Source organism: Branchiostoma belcheri, unplaced genomic scaffold (assembly GCF_001625305.1).
Source record: "Branchiostoma belcheri isolate BF01 breed outbred unplaced genomic scaffold, Haploidv18h27 scaffold24, whole genome shotgun sequence".
Lineage (NCBI taxonomy): Eukaryota > Metazoa > Chordata > Leptocardii > Amphioxiformes > Branchiostomatidae > Branchiostoma > Branchiostoma belcheri.
This window is the reverse complement of record NW_017803843.1, coordinates 99,666-122,447: the sequence shown is the minus strand read 5'-3', so window position 1 is coordinate 122,447 and position 22,782 is coordinate 99,666. Positions and strand designations below refer to the sequence as shown.

General features: G+C 41.7%; 3 protein-coding genes across 3 annotated transcripts; 1 reads left to right on the top strand and 2 right to left on the bottom strand.

Moving 5' to 3' along the window:
- Window positions 1-1,755: 1,755 nt before the first annotated feature.
- LOC109470901 lies at window positions 1,756-4,215 on the top strand. The gene is made up of 3 exons (XM_019770002.1): window positions 1,756-2,688; window positions 2,731-3,341; window positions 3,714-4,215. The coding sequence occupies exons 1-3, from the start codon at window positions 1,756-1,758 to the stop codon at window positions 4,213-4,215; spliced, it is 2,046 nt and encodes a 681-aa protein (XP_019625561.1).
- A 1,507-nt stretch (window positions 4,216-5,722) lies between these two features.
- Window positions 5,723-9,799, bottom strand: LOC109471126 (polycomb group RING finger protein 1-like). The gene is made up of 9 exons (XM_019770351.1): window positions 9,661-9,799; window positions 8,813-8,909; window positions 8,160-8,312; window positions 7,731-7,793; window positions 7,510-7,606; window positions 7,138-7,192; window positions 6,897-6,995; window positions 6,623-6,703; window positions 5,723-6,256 (listed from the first exon to the last, which is right to left on the bottom strand). Exons 1-9 carry the CDS (start codon window positions 9,673-9,675, stop codon window positions 6,185-6,187), a joined length of 732 nt encoding a protein of 243 aa, XP_019625910.1. The 5' UTR covers window positions 9,676-9,799; the 3' UTR covers window positions 5,723-6,184.
- A 277-nt stretch (window positions 9,800-10,076) lies between these two features.
- Window positions 10,077-21,822, bottom strand: LOC109471125 (zinc finger protein 431-like). The gene is made up of 11 exons (XM_019770349.1): window positions 21,672-21,822; window positions 18,955-19,176; window positions 18,325-18,465; window positions 17,563-17,926; window positions 16,648-16,787; window positions 15,967-16,254; window positions 15,266-15,546; window positions 14,619-14,733; window positions 13,765-14,118; window positions 12,960-13,127; window positions 10,077-12,563 (listed from the first exon to the last, which is right to left on the bottom strand). Exons 2-11 carry the CDS (start codon window positions 19,126-19,128, stop codon window positions 12,168-12,170), a joined length of 2,421 nt encoding a protein of 806 aa, XP_019625908.1. The 5' UTR covers window positions 19,129-19,176; window positions 21,672-21,822; the 3' UTR covers window positions 10,077-12,167.
- Window positions 21,823-22,782: the final 960 nt, after the last annotated feature.

Sequence of the window (22,782 nt, the reverse complement as noted above, 5' to 3'; positions counted from 1 at the left end):
AGAAGCTCCAATTTGGTCGCAAATTGGAGCTTCTATGGCCAGCTGGATCTTCTCTGGTATACTATTCCCTTTATTTCGGCCCATTTCTACTATTTTTCCAGCGATCCGCGGAGCCTGGTAGAGGCTACATGTGACATGGTGTGAACTAGTTTGGTCTGTTTTATTCTGTTGAAACTACATGTTGTAAGTAGAACACCAATACTTTGATATTCCTTGTTCAGTGACGTTTTCATATCCCATGCCATGAGTTATGGAGTCCAGCGTCCCTGTTGAAAGTACCTCTTACTTGTGAAAAGTTTAATTTGATCATAATATAGCAAAAGAACAAGTTCCATACGACATTTCAGGACAACATTGCTCTTTTCAGAAGGGCGGACCGATTATTTCAGGCGTTCTGAAATATTTGGTCCCCCTGAAAAAAAAACGGTCCGTCCCCTCTAACCCTTGAGATGGTGTTGTCCAAGTTATGAAGATGGATTTAATTGATAGAGACAAGTTTACCTTGGCCATAATTTAGCAAAAGTATAATTCTTAGAAGACAACATTGCGATTTTCAGAAGGGCGGACCGATTATTTCAGGCGTGCTGAAAGATTTGGTCTCCCTGAAAAAAACGGTCCGTCCCTACGATCCTTCAAACGGAGTCGTGCAAGTTGTGAAAAACAACGTTCATTACTTGTGAAAAGTTTAATTTGATCATAATATAGCAAAAGAACAAGTTCCACTTTTGCGTGGGAGGGAAATGGACTGAGATATGCTGTATTTGCTCCCAAGCAAATGTCGGCCTTTCTAGTTTATAAGAGTATTTCCTAGACAGAATTCATCCTAATAAAATGAATTCAATTTGTTTGTTTCAGATATACGAAAAAACACCTTTAGACGTAACCCACCAGTTTTGTGCAGTAAGTAAGACCGGACTGAAACTTAGTTTAAGGTTTACCCCCGGTAAATCACTTACACCGGGATGGCCCGAGCAAACAAACAAGCAAACATTCCAGAAAGCAAATCTGGCAAACCTACATACTGTTTAGTCTTGAAAACAAAATTGTTTTCGTAGTGAGCAAAAATCTCTCAGGGAATGACAATAAGATCAATGGTCTTATTTCCTGGTGTAAAAAATCAAAAGACTACATATTAACGTCTTGGTGGTATTCTTAGTGCCGTCAAAGAAACATGATCCAAGGTTTGAACTACAAAGTCCTGAGAAATCCTCGTTCGAAGCTATAATTCTGTGTCTGATGTACGTGTACAAAATGAAAGTGTTCGGTTAATCCCTCCCAGAAACAAACCAAGACAAAAACATTTCTTTCTGTTTACGACATATTATCTTATTTCTTGTATACACAGTGTAAAATGTTTGAAGGTATACACACCTTAAGCTTCAGTAGGTTATCCTTTGATGTACAGAATATCAAGAAAACCACTGCATGACACATAGAGACGAGTTGACCTAACTTAAAACTACGCCCACGTGGTTCCCTCCTTCTTGCGTCAAGGATTTACACCGATTTAACTTGTTCTGTTCAAGGAAATGACAATAAAAGCAGGGACAGGACTCAACAAACGTCGTTTGGACTGCTGCTCGCCTCCTTGCTGGTGCCCCTGACTTGTGTGTACTTGTGACGGCGTTACTCAGTCACGCCCGGTGTTCATTTCAAACGGTAGTCAGTAAAATTCTTGAGAATCTAAATTCTAGTTTTAAACCCTGCCGCCGTCGTCTTTCCAACTCACAATCTACCAAAGAAGGGCAAGCAAGCATGAAGTGGACTGGCTGCTGTGTCCTGGTGATCTGTTTTGTTTTCGGCATCGTCTCATCCACACTTGACCATCCGCCCAACCTGCAGGCCCCGGAGTGCTTATTTCGAGCCTGGGACGCCTGCATGATCAAGATTCGTGATCATTTCTACCTTAAGGACTACAACAAAACATGCACAATTTGCGAAAGGCATGATGGCGATTCTGCTCATATTAACTTTACCGCCGCGCCACTTTCAAAATACGTCCCCTTCCCCGCTGCCCAGTGGCAGTGGATCGCCCTACGAGGCGTTCACGTGGGCAAGCTGTCATCGCAAACCCTGGAAATATTCAATCCGCCCTCTTTGGTAATCCTTGCGCTTATAGATGCAGGAATACGTACGATCGACAGCGAAGCATTCGCCAAATGTCCACACTTAGAATCAGTGCATTTGGATTATAACATGTTGCCTGAGCTGAAACGCGCTTGGTTTACAGGTTTCCATAGGTCGCATAAATTCAATGTCGATCTGTCCTTTTCCAATAATCGCATTGCCACACTAGAGTGCGGCTGTTTTGAAGAAATCGAGTATCTTAAAGTGTTGGATTTGTCAAGGAATTTGCTGTCTGAAGTTTCAAGTGAGTGGTTCCGAGGGCTTTCCTTCCTAAACACGCTGGTCCTGAGTTACAACAAAATCGAAGTTATTTCTGAAAGTGCATTTGATTCCCTCCCTGCACTACTAGTCTTGAATTTGACTGAAAACCCCTTGGTGTGTGTAGGCAAGCGGACACTTCGCGGACCGACAGTTATTACTGTAGGGGGACGGCGTCGCTTTCTTTCGGAGCAAGACAAGATGGACTGGAGCCTTACGGTGGACAAAACCAATTTTCCTTGGAGGAAACAAGAGGTTCGCTTTCTCCTCCACAATCTGCAATTCTGTCTGACATATCATGGAGTTAAAATCAAGATTCTAACTCCATGGACATATTCAACCAAGGCAAATGCATTCGATCTTCGTTGGGGTTTTGTGGACACTGTTAAGAGTGATAAGGCAGAACCGGGCTGCGAGTCAACTCTGTTTGGTCCCTTGAAAATCCGAGCACCGTTTGTCATAGCGAAAACTGCTTTGGAAACACAGGAAAAAGGCAACGGAACCACTTCATACGACATGTGCCCAGCAGCTTGGGGTAGACAGGATGGTATATCCGTAGCTCTTGAGGGTGGGGCGACCTTGCAGCTAGTCGGTTTACCGGGCGAACCGAAGTTGTTAAAGAACAACGGCAGCACTGCCTTGGTGTGTAACGCTGAGCAAACCTTGGTGAGCAAAAAGTCAAAGCTAGGCGCAACCACTGGTCATATAAACCGTGTCAGTACTGGCATGATGAATATCTCCTGCTTTGTCTTTCATCGAAACGGGACCATGCTAGAGCCGAACATTTTTAAAGACGTTCAGGGAGAAGTCGATTCGAAATGCCCCGCGAAAGATACTCTAAATGTAGAATTAACGCCCACTGCCACACCGCCCTACTATCAGATCGCGGGCTCCGCCACTGAAAACGTTACAATGTTGGCCAATCTGGCCAATGAGGACGTTGAAAACCTCACAATGTTGGCTAACTTGGTAGAAAACAGTCCCAACAGAACCTTGCTTCCACCCGCACAACCTAACACCACAATATTGCTCACTCAAGAGAGGACGGATTCTCGGTATCTTATGCCCATTGTGGTCAGTTTTTCAAGCACGTTGCTCGCATGTCTAATGCTGGTCTCAGTCCGCCGGGCGAGTGTCTACTACTGCAAGCGAAAAAATGCCAGAAATGTTGCTCAAAACGTCTTAAATACTGGTGTCGGTAACAGGTTCCATGTTCCACATTCAACCATCAGTACAACGGGTCTTATTAGGAACCCCATGTACTACAGATCTGGCCAGAACAGTGAACTTAACAACGTGGATGAAGAAGTACCACATCCCACTAACAGGTCACATCTTGACCAGTTAGCTACCTGTGTAGTGAATCCGAAGTACCGAGGGTCCGACCTAGTGTTGGCTCGCCCTCCTCACGCTAACGGCGGGGACGAAACGGTTTCCGTCCACGAGTACTCGGAAATAAAGGACGAGGAGGTAAACGATGCGTGCGTGATCCACAATTACTCCGAAATTAAGGACGAAGATTCGTGCGTGACCCACAATTACTCCGAAATTAAGGACGAAGACGTCGGGGACGATGAAAATGAAGAGAACATCGAAGTGAACAGAGAGAATCAGAATGGCCACCAGTGTTCCGAAAGAGACGATGTTGTAAGATGCGACTGTCAAGAAACCGAAGACCCAAACGATGACGTTGTGACATTTTATGCTGCTGCGGCAGAGCTCACGTTGCCCCCTGCTACGCTCGAAGGCGATGCTCGTCAACATTACAACACAACTCAGGGAAACACTAAGATTTCTCATGTGTTATACTCAGCAGCAGAGCTCGAGTAACGGCGCGCTGTGTATATATTGTATACATGTATATATATGTATATAACCCTGCATTATCCTAATATGGTTCTGTCTTACCTAGTGAAATTTGGTCAAGATGCCTAAATCTCACAAATTGTCACAATATACAGTTGTACATGTAAATCTTTAACTATTTGCTATGATGTTACTTTTACACCTGATTACCATGCATTGCAAAGCTGGTCGTTTCAGTGCTCTCTCTATATATATATAGACTCTATGCACTGCATTAGTTGTCAGCCCCAAATACCTTGACTACAGACTATTGATGTAGAAACAAGAGACACAAATAAAGGTTCTGGTAAAATATTTCTTGTTATATATATGGGGGTAAGATTACTAAGCAGATAAACGTCAGAATAGCCTAACTAGTATACATAGCAAGTGCGAAAATTCCAGCGTTTGCACTTAGAAATATACAAAATTACAATATCATATGTTGGTAGTACAATATGGGAACCATACTTAAGTAATTATTAGAAAAAAGGCAAAACACAAGACTCTATCTAAGTGTTAGCGATATTCAAATCATACATATTTCCCAAGACAATTCGGCAGACTCCCTTTTGTTGCTGCAAATCAACTAGATATCATAATCTAGACATATCAAATCATTTGCATTTTCCCAAATGTCCCATTGAACCTTCTCCCTGCTGCCTAATCCCATAACCAATAAAGAATTGGTAGCTACATGGCTACTTCAATATGCTTACAGTTTACATTGTTTGACTTCTAATGTTTCCAAAATTCACTTATTTTTTGTCAATGTCACCACATCTGGCCTAGACCCCTCCAAATGTTCCCTTGCCTATATGGGTCTTTATTGCGTAAAACATGGAATGCATCTTGAATAAATGTTAAAAGTTGTTAAAAGACAACGAGAGCCATTTATCTACACTTAGTGTATGTTTAGTCTTATGAAGTACACTTAATATATAACATCAACAAATAAAACCACTATGAACATTAACAAGGGCAGACTTGAACAGACATCTTCACCTGAAATATGCTTCTTAAGTACATGTTGTATTTTTCTACCTGATAATATCAAGATACATAAAACATGCAAGTATGCTTATATTTTGCAGATATATCCATGTTTGAATATGTTACAATATTTGCTATTATCTGAAGTATACATGGCTTTTTAAATACAATAGTGCATGGCCTAGGAAAATAAATGTCATGTTTCCTGTTTCAGTCTTGAAAAAATCAGGGTTGGTAGGTAGGAATTATCTTTTCTTGTTTTATTAGACTTTGTCAATCTATAGTGATCAGACTTATACAATACAGTTTAACGAAGTGAAACTTGCATGAGGACACTTTTATTTTCAATGTCCATGTTGTGAAACTGATTGTACAATGTTTCATTACTCAAATGTCAGATCATGGAGCTACATGTAGAAAAGGTCGATCAGCTTCAAACATTCATGACCCTTGCAGGGTCCACCCCAAAAGTTTTTTCTACTGTAGTTTTTTCAGGAAACAGGAAACGCAACAATTTTTTTCCTAGGCCTTATCAAACACAATCTCTTACATGCATACATATTCAAAATGGCATGAATGAGCAGAGAGACTCCTACCTTGCACAGAACAGTATGCCATCATACATTTACCTTCACAGAACCCCAAAATTAAGTACATATTTGCTGACATTTAATGAAGAGCGCGGACTGGGCAGTGAGACTGTTTTGTCATGAACATATAATGTGCTATAAAACTTGAACTACATGTCTGTATCTACATGACCAAACATGATTGAACCTACCATCATACATAAACATAAATCTGAAGAAAAAAACAAGCAAATATGAGGACAGACTGTCCATATAAGTATTATTAAGAACTTCTTTGCTTCAGACCCTTATGCGTTATTTTACAAGGGGCGGCCCAATTCCTGCCCCCCTCCCCCACTGGTGCAGAACTTCAGCTGGACCCCTCCGCACAGTTAGCCGCTCGAGTCACTCTTGGACGTCAGCGCTCTCGGCCTGAGGCGATAATGGAGCACCATGGGAGCAGCCTAAGAAAGAAGTAAAATGTTCCAGTTTAATCAGTAACAAATTTGAATGAAACTAGAAGTAGAAAGGTAGCATTTGCAAAGCAAAAGCTGAGCATCAATGTGCAAGCACGTCTAGCCCTTGGGAGAAAGGGTGCAACTGACTTTAAAACGGAGTGAGTGAGTGAGTGAGTGAGTGAGTGAGTGAGTGAGTGAGTGAGTGAGTGAGTGAGTGAGTGAGTGAGTGAGTGAGTGTGAGTGAGTGAGTGAGTGTGAGTGAGTGAGTGAGTGAGTGAGTGAGTGAGTGAGTGAGTGAGTGAGTGATCGTGAGTGAGTGAGTGAGTGAGTGAGTGAGTGAGTGAGTGAGTGAGTGACCTTGTACCAGCCTACCTTGCCATGCCAGTGGGACAACCAGATGTACTTCATGGTGACTGACTTGGGGAGAACTCTGCCGTTACATAACACCTCTACCTGCACAGAGGAAAACACAACAGCATGGTATTCAGTGTCATAGATTAACATTAGCCAGATATGTTCAACAGGTTTTTTTCTTTACACGGTAGCTGAAAAACACAGTAACAAACACCCATTGACCACCAGAATCAGTGCCAAACAAAACATTTTGTCACATATGTCCCAGTTGTAGTTGAACCAAAGTCCTTACCTCCAGTCTCCTTGGTACCGCAAGTTTCTTCACTATGAGCTTTTTGATGTGTACAACTGCCGCCCGCACAGAGCATCGAATAAATTTGTGTTGCAATGGCTAGGAAAGAAACAAACATGCCTCTCAGTATTGAATAGATACTCAGACTCAATCTATGATGTATAATATAGTGCTCCAAAGGCAGAGACAAACATTATTACATGTACAGTTCATGTTTTCAACACTGTAACAAAAGGCATACCTTCATGTAAGTTCTAATCTCATCTTCATCCTCAGACTCCGACACAACAGAGGTACTAAAATCAAAGAGCAACAGCATATCAAACATTATCTTTATAAATCACACACATTATTAGGGATTGTTGTTAGGTACACACAAAGGTAGGACCCGCCATCTCCATGTACAATGTGCACACATGAGGTAGACACTAAACTTCATAATTATGCAAATTGTCAGCCACTTGTTGCAACAGTTATTCAACAAAGCTTTAAGGAATTTCAGAAAAAAAGACAATGTAGTTTATGAAATATCACATATCCTAAATTGACATATGATTCAATTGTCAATTTTTCAAACAAGTTTTACTGAATAAGAAATACATTTCAGACCTACCTGTGTCTTTCCAGGCACATGGATACCTGTTCATCATGCCTGTAGTAGTGGTTCTTAGAGTTGTCCACATCCTCTCTGTTGACAGTGGCTGATGGACCTAAATAACACAAGTTCTTCTAGTCAGAAACATTCAACAACACACAGATTTATGTAATGTACTAATAGTACTAATGTACAAAACAGTATAGACATGTCTCCAAAAAAGGTTGTATGAGTGTTACCTAGAGCTCGTGTTTTGTCCATGCCTCGACAGCGATAAAACTCTTTTTGTCTCTGCACCTCATCTGAAGAATGGACAGGAAAGACGGCATCTTTAAAATCAAATAATATGACACTTTATCTTAAAAAGATTACACTAGAGTATGAAATCTACAGTACGTAGAAAAACGAGTGTACAATGCTTGCACTTGCTCTGAAAGAATATAAATACAATTTAACAATAATGCTGGAAAAATATACAGACAACACAATTTTTTTCTAAAGGTTCACATAAAAACTATCTTAGCTCATGTAATATGCCAATATCATATCTTTACAGTGATTGAAAGAAGTATTTTCTAAGTCAGTTTTTTCCTGGAAAATTCCATGTTTCACCATCCCATCCACGTTGATACAAACAAACAAACAAACAAACAAACAGACAGACTCACTTTCCCAGAGCCCAGGCACCACCTTGTAGACGATGTCCTGCATGGTCCTGTCAGGGCGCAGGTTGAGCAGAGGCTGTGTCTCGTGGATCTTGATATTGCACATGGGGCAGAACTTACTGGTCTGGAGGTACTTCACTATGCAACTCTTACAAACTGGGAGGAAGAGGAAGGAAGACCAAATGTTATCTGGAAGTTTGTGTTTCACTACGAATCACTAGATGGAAGACAGATGAACCCCCGTCTCGTATTAATTAACCACATTAAGATTTACAAAATGTACATCATCTAATCAGATACTAAATAAAACAAACAAATGTTGAGCCATATATGTTTTTAAAGGGACAATGTCTGCAAATTTCTGCTGAAGCTTTTGAGGCCTTGCTGACAAAAATATCTCTCCTATGCTAATGGGCCCAATGGTAGAGGACAAGGCCCATAACCACCTGACAGCAAGCAATTGGGGGTGCTTAAAGGTCAGACTACTTCATCTTTTCTGTTCCTCAGAATCACGCTTCACTTTTTCTTGCTTGATTGTTCAGAATGAACACCATAATGATTACTTTCCTTAAAGCTATCAGTATGTCTAAATATGTTATGTTATAGAATGCCCCTACTCGGCTGACTAGTTAAGTATTCTGTTGAGTGTAGCTTACATGTGTGGAGACACTCTGTGACGGTGGTGGCATCGATGAAGTACCCGGCACACAGGATACACACGATGTGGGGGTTGATGTCACATATCTTCACCATCTAAAGGAGAAGTGTACAAGGTCAAAAAGTCGCCGTCAAACGTACACACTTGGTTCATCAAGAGTATGACAGAGTGTTGTGTCTGTCACTACACTGACAACACTACAACAAATGAAGGTACAGTACACACACATGTATGTCCAAGCAGATGTAGGGTTTGGCTTGAGGCATTCCTATGTGTTTCAAAATTATGTTCCGCATTTTTAGTTTATATCGCCCCACATAGACCAATACAAGTTATAGAAAAAGGAAGAAAATATCTCAGAAACATGCATAAAATTATATAAGACAAACCCAAATCTGCTAGGAGATCTTTGGGACTTTCTATAAAGTTGTCCTTGGCTCTAGGGCCAACACTGGATCCCCAAGAAATTTTACGACAGACCCCCTCATTTCGACTATCAAAAAAAATAAAGGCGGTTAAAATGAAGATTTGGCAGGGTGTAACTTGGGCCACTGGCCTGGTTTACGTTACGCCCCCCTCCCCATCGAAACTTTCCCAAAAACAGGGAACAGAAACAGTGGGTGGAACAGATCGGTAAAAGCCTTTAGCGTGCAAAAACTGCCCCACCAAGAACGTTTAGAAGATGACAAACTTCCCACGGCCCAGCTTTGTACGGGTATGTTTGGCAAGTACAGACGACTGCTGTGCCCCCCTCCCCCTTCTTCCAGACCCGAAATTTCAAACCTGAATATAGAAAATGAAACGGCGCTAATATCACGCAGCAAAATAACTCCAACTATCCCTTACCGGTCCGGCATCCATGTCTGATGTTTTCTTGTACAGGATACGATCTAAATGTAAGGGATAAAAGTGCACCCAGGCTACAAACAGACAAGACGCAACGCGACGCCAACGTCCAACCCACTTCCCGCCATCTTGATTACGTCACGCTGTAGTACTGTTGTCTGTCGCTAGAGAGCGCAGTTATGTTTAGCGTATCTAGTGCAAGTTTCATATCAGAAAGTTTGATTGTCATACTATTTTAGATTATTGACAAGATTTCATGCAAGGTTAGAAAAGTCCCTTTCCACAATTGCTTTCATCCCAACATAATGTTACATGCACTTTCTTTTCATTCATTCATTCACTCAATCATATGCATTGCATGCTCTTTCATAGACAATCAAGAAGAGAAACTGCACACAACTCAGTGGTTTCTATACAGTTTACTACAGAGTACATGAAGAAGTGCTACAAACTAGATGCTATATTCAATTCACCTGTCACCTATCAAAATAGTGTGGAAGCACCATATATCAGTGTAACTTGGGCTGCTGCCATGGTTTTCAACAAAGTTCATTTCAAATCAGCATTTCATCATTGAACTGTCAAACATTGCTTTCAACTTACCATATAATTTTCCATGTTTAGATATCTTTTCAATTGCTTCCTTCTTACAGAGTTAGGACATGTGGCATTCTACGTATTTCTTCATAAGGCACTATCTTCAGGCACTGATTTCCTGTAAAAAGTTGCACTTTCCAAGGATCGGACATTATACTGTACTTGCACTTTCTACGCTGATACAAATTACCTGTGTGCATGATTTAATTATTTGTTTACCATCCCTATTGGAAGACAGTTTTGTGTGACAGTTTTGGAAGACTTACTCTGAATGAACCGCTGAGAAACAAAATTACATGGACAGCACCACATTTACAAAGGCAGGCACTAGATAGCATATAATATTCACCGCTTTTGACATGGCTTTCTCTATTACTAGTTGCTCATGCATCTGTACATTTTTTCCACAAAATCAAGAGTGCCGTTCAGTTACCTACAGAAATAATAGACTAACTAGTAATATACAGAAAGGTGTGCTACGTAATGGTGGAGTGTATAATACAAGTGCTTAAAAAGACTTTGATTAAATGCCTGAAAAGTGCCAATTAAAATGCTTAAAATGCATGAAGTCGATCCATTACAACTTCCCAATACAAATCAAGAATACAACTGTGCTGCAATGTGTTACCCAGATAGGGGTGAACATTACATAAGTAACATGGACATTGTGATCTACAGTTCATAAAGGCACAACTGTGTTCCTCTCATGTTTTATCATCAAACTGTGTAGAGTTCATTATCTGCATTACACCTTCTACATTTGACACATGATCATCATCTGGAAGGCACTGAATTTTTGCTATATGTATTTTGTTGCTGTTTGTCCACCAGGAATGGTTTGGCATTTCATCTTAATGTGGAAGAACCCTTTTGCACGTTTCTCAACTTTTCCCTACCTACCCACCTATCTACATACATGTACAATACAGCTTGTTTCATAAAATACTGCTACCTACATCTGAAAATGTATCTCTATTTACAAAAATACTGTCAGGCGTTTTGTTGTTATAAGATGAAAGGCACTACATTGGAGGCACTTACAAAAAAGGGCACTTTTGACCAATGCAGATTAAGAGTAAACTCAGCTGATTCTACTATTGTTACTGTAACTTCTGTAATGTATTCACTTTTCCCCATTCTTTGCTATAATCACCTCACCTCATTTCACCTGATAAGAATAGGAAGACAAGATACATGTATATCCTGGTCTCCAGAAATCACCAAGGTTACCAGACAAAAATAAGTTTACACAATCAGAGTAGGTCTACATGTAGGAAGTCACTTGCATCATTGCTGAATACAACAGACAAAAATATTGTAACCTCATATCAGGCACTTTCAGTTCATTGAAAATAGTTTTGTTACTTGTCAGAGGCACATCACTATTGCTGTACTGGCCCATTAGTAGGGTATAATTGTTACACATGCTGCAAAACATCATTCATGGTTTTGGTAAAGTTATAAAATACCCCATCTCTTCATGTGTTAATTTTCAGTGATAAGGCCACTGTCCATGTTTTCGCTACTAACTACGAAGACACTGTTGTTGACCATGTAAACAAAGGAAAACACTGCAATACTGGCTCCTCAAAATTTCCATATCATGCTCAAAAAGGTTCTAAGAAATAAGGAATTTATCAAGGATGCCTCAAATTCAATGGCCCCTGCACAAGAGCTTCAGGTGCTTTGTGTCTACATTCGGCTGACCATTCATAAACGATATGAAAATGGCTGACTTCTCAAGAAAAATCATCAAATGACATTACTGGCACAACCATTCAAAATGACAAAAAAAAAATTTCTTGCATTTCATTTCCATCATGTTTTTAAGTCTTGTTTCAGAACGTTGACAACTTGTTGATATCCCCTAAAGCCAAAATGAGTTATTGCAGAGGAACCAATAAAGTGACCTAAGAAGCCCGGAGGTGGCGCTGCACATGCGTCTCCCACACCTCCCGATCAGTGAAGAAACGTCCACAGAAGTCGCAGCTGTGACCTTCCACCCCTGGGGTCGGGACCTCTGACCCCTCCTCCTCCTCCTGGTCTTCCGTGTTGGTGATGAAATCTATCAGGTTGGTCGCCTCCTCCCCTTCTGTCTTGACCTCTGACTCTGACGTGCCCTCTGCCCCGCCCTCTGCCCCCTCAGCCTTCTTCTTGTTCTGGTTCCAGTTGTTGTTGACCTCGTCACCTTTGGCCTTTGACTTCTCCTTGCCCTCTGGGCTGGCTTCAGTGCTGCCAGGAGGTTTGACCTTGAGCTTGACATGCCCAGCATGCTCTTGTGTGTCTGGGTGGTCAGGGTGCTTCGACTGTGTACGCAAAAATATAACAAGAATTCTTAAGACCTGACTCTTTCAGTATAACTTTTCAATTCAATATAATTCAATCCAATCTTTATTTAATTCAATTAACATAGTATATATACATGTACACATATACATTGTACCTCTGAATTGTGTTGATCTTACATCTGATCAATAGACACAGTGGAAGTAAAATTACTACAAAATATGCAAACTGAACATGAACACAAAAACACTAAGACTCAGTCTGCATTGCACTGCAAAAAACACTAAGATTTGTTGTATGAGAGATGAATGGTGTAATGAAGAAGAGTCATACAGTCTGTTGGTCCAAGCTTTGGGGACCCTGCTTCCTCCAGAGTTTCTTACATTCCTTACCTTCAAGTTTCTTAGGTTTCTTACCTTCATGTGATAGTAGAGGTTGCACTTCTTGCTGGCTGTGTAGACACATGCAGGGCAGGTGTAGGGGCGAGGGTTGGTGTGCATGGCCACGTGCTTGGTGTAGTTGGACCTGTCTGCTGTGGCATAGGCACAATATGGACACTGGAATGGCTTGATCTTCAGGTGCACCTGGGTAGGGCAGAACATTGGCAGGTTTGATCACGTAAAACTGCTGGAGACATATCAATGTTAACATAGGGAAAAGTGTCTAGACTACCATGTAAGGTATTACATACATGTACTTTGTACATACACCAAGTACAGTGTCAGGCCATTAGCCAACTTCTTTTATCTCTACTTCTTCATCATTCTATATCTGTATAGCCTATAGCCTATAACCTTCCTTTGGCGCAACACACCAGCACATGCAGTGCAGTAGCAGCTGGTTGTATTTCACCAAACAACCGTTTACACACCAAACCTTTGCACTGTAAGTGTTGTTTAAAACTATCTAGAATTGATGCCCCTACTCAATGTTACTTTTACTAGCACGTTGGCAGAACGTACTGCACTTGCGCAAAACCCCCATTTTTCAGTTTTTGTTGGATTATTAGTCAATGTTGCAGCAGAATTTTGCCTGTTGCAGACTATATATTTTCCAACATAACAATTGGAAACTACGGACATAGTGTTAACCTTATATAAGTGAATATATCCTTGTATGAGATCCTGCTGAAGTGCTATGCACAAATGCACAATACATTACAGGTTTCACGCAGGTGCAGTGCGTTCTGCCGGCATGCTACTTTTACTACTGTGGTCTTACCTGCCGAACGTGGCGGACGATCTCATGCTGGTTGGCGGCGGCGTACGAGCACTTCTCGCACTTGAAGGGCCGAAATCCGTTGTGCATGCGGAGGTGCCGGTTGAGGTGGGTCTTCTGGGAGCTGGCGTAGTCGCACTTGGGACACTTGTAGGGCTTCTCGCCCGTGTGGGTCCGCTTGTGCGCCTCGTAGTTAACCTTGCGGTCGAATGTCCCTCCGCACATCTCGCACATGTACTTCTTGACGGAGGAGTGGCCCTTCAGGTGCTTGTTGAGGAGGAAACGCTTGCCCGTCACGTACGTGCACTGCTCGCACTTGTATATGCTACTCCCCTCGGGCTTATCCTTGTGGACTTTCTGTAGAACAAAGCAATGATCATCATGAGACATGTATAAAAAAATCTTAAAAATAGATGTGTTATAATCATGCCATTTCAATTCAAATCTGCTGTGGGAATCATTTTAGTTCTTATCTTGCTCAAAATGCTTCTTTATTAACGACTAAAAGATGAAAGTGGTGGTGTGATGTTGGGTTACATAATATAGCAAGACAGTTCGATGGGCTGGTTACCATATACTCGTACATGTACATGAATAAGTTGAGTAATAAACAGAGCAGTAATTTGTTGAACTAGACCATGCGAAGGTAAACATTTAACATTACTTTTCTAGTTTAGTTTGTATGGATTTTCTACCATCCAAGCGAGGTTCGGGATTTGGCTTATATTTTTCGCATGCTTTTAGGCTTTTAAATCAGGCTTTCTTTTTTTTTTTACTGGTATCTTTTTTTGTGCCATACCAGTACAGAAACAGCCCAAACCTCTGCCTGGAGAGTCTGGATTTTCTTCTTGACTTACCGCGTGGCAGTCCAGATGGTCCTTGCGGTTGGTGGCGTACTCGCACTGGTCGCAGTGGTACAGCAGGATCTTCTCACGAGGCTTCTGGTCCTCATCTCGAGGGGCAAACTTACATCTGCAGGAACACATGGGGTGGGGGGTGTTGGCTGTTAATGGCTGTTCTGAATGTAAGGCCCATTTTAGACACAGATTTTCGGAACAGCGGGAACGCCATGTAAAGAGAATTGCAGACAACTTCAGAACGTCATAGTGAACAGTCGGAATATGCTGTCAGGAATTCTCTTAACACAGCATTCCCGCTGTCACCAGTACCACTGTCAAGAAAATCTAGTCTAAAGTGAGCCATGTACAAGTCAGCAATGTACATGGAACTCTCTCCTCATGTGTCCCTGCAGTTCCCTCCGGAATGCCTTCAAAACGAACGTTTGCCGCCATCTCCTGGCATAGTTAACTGTACCTCCCCCAATCTTAGTTGTGCGCATTTCTTTGAGCCTTGCATTGAGAAACTTGTTTAAAAAAACACAATAAGGCACAAACAGTTCTACCCAAGACGTTTCCCAACACAGCGCACTAAACCATACTTTATTACATAGCTTTGAAGGATATTCATGCCAACTACTTCCTTGAGCAAGTTTAACAGAACATACCTGTACTGTCCCTCGTTGTCATGTTTCTTCATGTGGGCCTTCATGGCCGCTGCATCGAATCCCAGATACGGGCACCGGTCGCAGGCCAGCTGGCGCGGGCCGCCATGCTTGCGCTTGATGTGGCGCGCCACCACGAACTTGTACGGGCTGGCGAAGGAGCAACTGTCGCAGAAGTGGTCGCGCTTCCCGTCATGACTGAGCATGTGACGCGCCAGGACGTGTTTGTATGTGGTGGAGTAGCCACACTGTGGGCATCTGTGCTCTTTGATGCCCTGGTGAACCTGGTAGATCGAGAGTAAAGAATGGCTCAATTTCAATATTATAATACAACTCCTACTATAAGCATGAAAGTTCATCTTCATCGGCATGAGAGCTGGTAAATTACATAGTGGAAATTCAACTGTTTTCCAAGTCAAAAGGATGGGTCTAATACAGTAATAGCTGATGAAGACCAAGAGATTAAGTCGAAAATTTCAGTGAGTCAAATCCTTGAGTTGGAAAACAGTTTAACATACATTACTACATGTATATTGCATATGTTGGATTTGCAAGTTATTTGTTAAACGTTCATGACTTCCAACCATCAGACCATTGGATTGAACAAAATCCTGACAACATCTTAAATGTGTTAAGTAACTCTTAACAGGTTTATGTCCAAGTTAAACAACAATCTGAATTCTGATATGCTTCACAGCAGCTACCTTGAGATGGGTGACCAGGCAGTGGCGGTAAGCAGTCTTGAAATCACACTCTCCGCAATTGTACTTCTTGTCCTTCCCCCTCCTCTTCTTCTTCTTCTTCTTCCCCCCTTCAGCAGTTCCCTTCTCCATGTTTTCCTCTCCCACTTCTTCTTCTCCATCCATCTTCTCTAGCTCCTCTTCTCCATCTTTCTCCTCCTGTTCTTGTTCTTCTGCTGCCTCCTCCTCCGCTGCTTGTTCTGCCTCCAGCGTCTCCTTGTCATGCTCCCTGATGTGTTTGATAAGCCGACTCTGAGGAGGGAACGAAACCAAGATTTATTCCCACATCCAAAACCTCAAGACTTGCATCATTTTATACCCATTCCGTTTGGGCAAAACATAACAAAGAGAACATACACTTTAAAAAATTTTCACCGATAAAGATCACTGGACAGTGGTCGAAACATCCAAAACTCCAGTTTTCAGTCATTATTTCCAGTTGCATTGATTAAACTAAGATTTAGTTATATTCCTGGATGAGTTAACATATCTTATCACTGATTTCACTGAGGAGATTTGAACATGAAACTTCCCAAAGGAACAAGACTTCTATATATAGGGGTAGACAACATAAAAAACTGTATATAACCACCACAGTCCAACTCCATGAAAGCATGCGAGCCTAAGATGAACAGTCAGACATACCTGGCTGTTGGTGGAGAAGCTGCACATCCCGCACTCGAACTTCTTGCCCTCCTCGCTGTGCATCTGGGACATGTGGCGGCGCAGGTGGCCAGCCTGGGTCGTGGCGTGGGGACAGAACGGGCACTGAAACGGCTTCTCTCCTGTACGTGGGAAAAAGACGTTAACAATCATAGATTTATCTAAAACATCTGCTTCTTCTTATTCTTCTTCCCTTTTCGCGCTAACTTCAATCGTTTGAGGGTTCCAGCACAGTGGGAGTTGGGGTATTGGATGGGGGTGGTCGCAAGTTTTGTATGTATATATATGTTGTGGTCTACAGCTCCTCAATGGGCAGGGGCGCCACTCCCTGTCCGCCAACGAGAGCAGGGTGGCAGTGAGTAACTCGTTGACAATTTAACTTCACACAAAGCACATCTACATCAAATCTTACAAAAATAACATCTATTAACATAATTTCAGGACAGATATTTCTGCCACCCTTGATTTCATTTGATATATTAGACTGTATAAACAAATATATACAGCCAGGACTGCCCAACTAGCCGGAGGCTATTATAAAGCGCTAGTCCTCACGACAAGAAAATAAACAATTAGTAACAGGTAACAGTGTCGGTTACACTTCAGATAAACCACCCTTGAAGAATGTAACTAAAGAGATCTTCAATGAAATGTCCCCCAGTAAAATACACTCCTGATTTTGGTAGCTGTGCCAACCTTAGAGTGCTGCATTAGAGATCTGTCAAGCATGGTGTGTTTCAAAGTGGTGGATCTATGTGGCCCAGGGGATGGAAGTTTCCATTTTTATCAAGAATTTGGGAACATCTTGAGTAAATTATCCTGGTAACCTGTCAGGACACAGAAAGACACGTCCAAACGCCGAAGGACATTTACAGGAACACTTCAGTATTTACTAACCAGTGTGCACTCGAAGGTGTACGATGTAGGCGTATCTCTTGTAGGTGGTGTAGGCACACTCGTCACAGTTGTACACTGTACGGTCAGAGAAGACGGTGGTGGTCCCGTTCACTTGGATCTGCTGCGGCTCCTCTCGAACTGGCATGGGGGGCATGTCCAGCTTCTTAGGCCTGCCCTTCTGCGCTGTCAAACTGAGAGGCGTTTCATCCTCCATGAGCTGAGACATCGGGATGGTGTCATCTGGGAAGACGGTTTCTCCACTGTTGTCCTCTGTTAGACCGTCCATGGGGTTGGCTTCCTTGCTGTTCACCAGTGGAACTTCTGCGTCCGCCACTGGGTTACTGTTTTCATCAGGTGTGGTCTCCTACAAGATGTCATTAATAAAGGATTAAAACTTTAATATAGATATCAATATAAAGACTTTGATTTTATCCTTTATTTCTAACTTATTTTCAATACATTATCTATGACCTATATCATCTCAATCTGGGTCTGACAATTCATAGCAACAATTCTTTATTCTGTACTTTCAATATATTGATTTATATCATTCTTTATTTTGTGTATCATTTAGTTACCTCAAAGATATGCTCAAAATCAGTTTTGAATCCCAATATGCAACTTTCCTCCATTGTATCATGTAGACTACATAAAATCATTAGTACATTTAATTTATAAAGATATGACACAATTTTGCATGAAACTTTGTCATGAAAATACATAAATACATAAAAATCCATGAAATGTTGACAGAAACAGTACCTTTTTGCGGTCTGTCTTTCTCTTCTTGCTGGAAGACTTGGTAGAGGACTTGCCGGGTGACTTCTGCCATTTCCACTTCATTTTCTTGCCTTTCCTGGGCATCCATTGCTGCACAGTTGTTTCAGGAGAGGCACCCAAGTCCTAAAAAGGAAAAAAAAGTCAGATATTTTGGTCTTCTGGCCAAGTTCTGGGAATTATTTTGGGTTTTCCTGACCTTCAAGTTCACAGGTCTCAGGGAACTAGGCACTGTTTTTAGTTTTCGTAAATGTACTGGCAGGGATAGTATGATGTAATTATCGGTAACCCAGGTATTTTACATGTACACCACTTCCTGAATTCCTCCCCATACTGCCCACTTACTCCCACCATGCACATGCTATTGCACTTAATTGCTAGGTCAAAATTGTAAAGTATCATTATAGTGACTTTAACCTTCCTATAACCAATACAACTTTGATGCCAAACAGCTACCTTAGCACTAGTTAGCAGGCTGAAGGTTAAAATCGTGGCATCTTTTTCACAAAAAACACCAAAGCACCTAGCCTGTTCTTGATTTCTTACCACGATTATCGACTCACCTATAACGTACAGTTAAGCATTTCTACCACAAGACAAGACCTCAGACTTTACCTGTAACTGTACAGGCTCTTCCACTGGAGTCTCCCTTAAACCGGACACCATGCTGAGGTCCAGTGGGGCGATCTGGTCCTCCTCATCTTGCTCCATGGAGATGTTGGACATGTTCACCTGCTGGAGTGATGCCAGCTCAACCTGCTGCAGTGGGGCCAGCTCCACACCCTCCATAGTTCACAAGGCACTTTTGGTGATGAACGGAAGAAAATAAAAGGCTACCTGGAAGTGGATATTAAATTTAAAGGATTTTAGTACAATTCATTGTTACACTGTTGAATGTAAAAGGTCAAAAATGTGTGCAAAATAAAGTAAAGTGTAGTTTCGTGTAAAATTTATTTCTTCAGCTCAAGTTGATGCTTTGAAAAGCCTATAATGTGTGTTATTTCTGTCTTGTAGTCCAAACATGAATAGACTAATGGTTAGCAACCCTGGAAAACATTGTCCCTGACAACTTTGGGGAAAATACTGGCCACTGCAGAGTAGTAGGTGGGGTAGGCATGGAAATACCTAACACAACTCCAATTTTACCTGTACTAATCTGCATTGTGCATGTGTTATACATTGTGTTTTGAGCCCTGTACTGTTTGGAAATCTAGAAACACTGTCACCAGTTGAAGTTGACTTAATTGGCAACGTAAGGAAAACAAAAGCGAAAGTAAAAATGTCTAAACAAGAGCAGTTTCAAGTTACATGTACACAGGCAAACATATTTTGAGTGACAAAAACACATGGATCCATATATTTCCTTCTAAATTAAATAGAGTCTTGATTCTTGGTTTTAATTACAATAGCATGTAAATTGAGTTGTGGAGGCATTTCTTATCAGATGTTTTACATACACATAACATGCACTGACTAGTAGTAGTACAGTCACGTAAATTGGTATTTGTCCCTGGCAATTTCAATTTGTCAAACAAGTCCAAACTGTTGGCAAGGCACAGGAACAGTCAGTGCAACAACAGTACATCATTTTGAGTAATTTTGACTCAAATCAAGAGCATTCCCTTCGTAGATACCATTACCTACAGTCCTACAGACATTTGCAGCTTTCTTCAAATCTTATTTGTCATGATCTCATGGCATTTCTGCAATACATACAATGTACCTATGTATTGCAGCTACTCTCCCAAAGGGCCTCTATACAGCATTTTGATTGATTGAAAACATATTCACACATTCAAAGCATTTGCTCTCTATTGTTTTGAAATGCTCTGGGATTGACTACAGTTCACACAATTATCCACAAGGGGTCTAAAAATATTTCAAGCTAAACCATAGTTTTTGGGTCAAGCCTGTTAGTGTTACAGTTTTAAAACATACTTGATTTCAGATATCCACCGTGCAAAAAGATTTGTTTAAAATGTGTGATTTGGTTGGTTGTTTTCCAGCAAAAATATTTATGTGCATGCTAAGGTCTTTAATGAGCTGCGAAACTTTCTGGAGACTCAGAACGGGGGACAATATATAGTACTTTGGGACATTCTCAGATATTAATCCAGGATGTCAGACTGTTTTTAGGGCATACACAGGCCAGCTCATCAGCACTACACTCTTGAGCCATGGGAATTTCATCACATTTTAACGAGGAAGATCTGTGGCTAAGTCTCACATCCAGGCTAACACAAATTATGCCTGTTGGATTTCAGGACCTGATTGGACTGACAAGCAAATAAAAAAAACTCAGCCATAAGCTCTTGAGTTTAGATAAACAAAATAATTCCTAATCAACTTCCCCTTCTATTATCCTGGTTAAAAAATACAATTTATAATCGGCGAACAAAAAAAATATATATATATTTTATTTTCCAACTGAAAAAGAACATTTCTTCGCAAGAAAAATACCTATCCTGCAGTAATTGTTGACCCCTTGCCCTCTCTAATATGCAAAACAGCTGGAAAGCCTTTTATTTAGTAGTCAGGAAATCTGGTGTCTGGCCTTGGTATCAATTAGCCTTCCTTCATACTCAATAAAACTACCAGCAACAAACCAGCTTTCTTTTTACAGATATGCGACAGAAAGACAAACTGCATGCAAATTGGACCCATGCTGCAACTTGGGTCGTTTGCATAGTAATGAGTGAATGGGCTCCTATCATTACAGGAGTCAACTTGGCTATTCCCAAGTTGTCTGACCTCCATTTTCGCCCAAGGCCGCGGAGTCCGTTAAAAATCGCTCTGAGCTAAATCTCCTAACTGTTGCCGATCGCTCAACTGTTGTGTATAAGAAAGACAGGGGGTTGAGGGTTTTAGAGGCGGTAAACGGGAAGGATAGCGCCCCAGCTGTGCGGGTAAAGTTGGGGTAGATAAGCCGTGATAAAGACCAGGGCCGGGACGCCCGCGTCGGGACGAAACCATGCAGAACGATTTTACTGTGGAAAGCGGGGTGCATGCAAAACTCTGACCCAAAACTCCCCAAAAAAAACGGCCATAAAGCTCATTTTGTGACCAGATTGACCCATCATGTTGTTGTGAAGGTTTTTGAGGTGTAGTGAGTGAGGTGGGGGGTTTCAAGTGGCTGAAATAAAGAGGTTTATCGGCAGGAAGAGCGGCGTTTTCGCCACAAGTTGCACGCCGGTCGGGGAAGTTGGGAGACACCAACACTACGTTTTTCAGTACAACGAGCAACACCACAAAAACTATCGCACTCAGCAAACCCGCCCTCCCGCACAAAACGCAAAATCTACGCCACAGCTACACTCAGACAGCCTCCTTACCTCTCGGAGAAGTTCTGCTGTGGACGGGACGCCGGGATTCAGCGGAAATGGGGCGAATTCCGATGCATATTTTAGCACAACTCCAGAGGACTTCTCCACCCCTCCGCCATGTTTGGGACCAAAGCGAGGCTGCATGCAAATATCGGGGTGGGGCCGCAACAGCTGTTTTACATCAGTGTTGGAGGGAGGGAAGGAGGGAAGGCGTAAGGAAGGATAGCCTCTATCAGGCTTCGGGAGGGGGCTGGAAAGGGTAGGAATCGGCCAAATAGAGAGATAACATGCCAGGAAAGTTGGTCCGCTGGAGACTACAAACTCCCCTGGCATGATGTTATCTCTCTATTTGGCCGATTTCTACCGGCTTTCCACTGACCGCCTCCCGAAGCCTGGTAGACTAGAAGGGATAGCCTCTACCAGGCTTCAGAAGCGACTAGAAAGAGTAGAAATTGGCCTGATAGACAGATAACATACCTGGTGTTGGTCCGCTAAACTAGTAACAATTTGCCATATTGAAAGATTGGGATCTTGCCAAGGGCCGTGAGAAATATTATTGTTTCAGAACAAGTAACTACATGGACTAGTGTCATTTTCTGCTCTGCCTGAATACGGGAATAAAAGAGTTGTTGGCTGTTTTTTTTTACTCAATTCTTTTTACAAAGGTTATGGTCATATTTGTACAGGTTTGGGGAAGATTTTTACAACTTTTCAATCAGCTGCAGGTTTGGCATACTGCATACTAGTATATGATTTTGTATTTATTGTTGTATTACCTTTTTTGTAATGTGTGTAGCACATTACAAAGCCGAAGTGCTACCTAGTGCTCCACCTGTATTGCTGTTGTCGCCAGTAGAGGGAATATTAATTGAAGCCAGTAGAGGAAATTTAAAAATTCACTTGAAGATGACGTTTAAAAAAATATATTTCTGATGGAAAAAGTACAGAACCTACGGCACGAATTAACTACAGTGCAGGTGGATCGAGAATTTTCTGACTCGGAGTTATCGCAAAATCAACTTTGAATCATCCTCCCGGAACAGAGGTGCTTCATTACGTATATATTTGCCACGGGATAGTTCTGGGAGAATGCTTTGAATTCGACCTCTGTAGTTCTTTG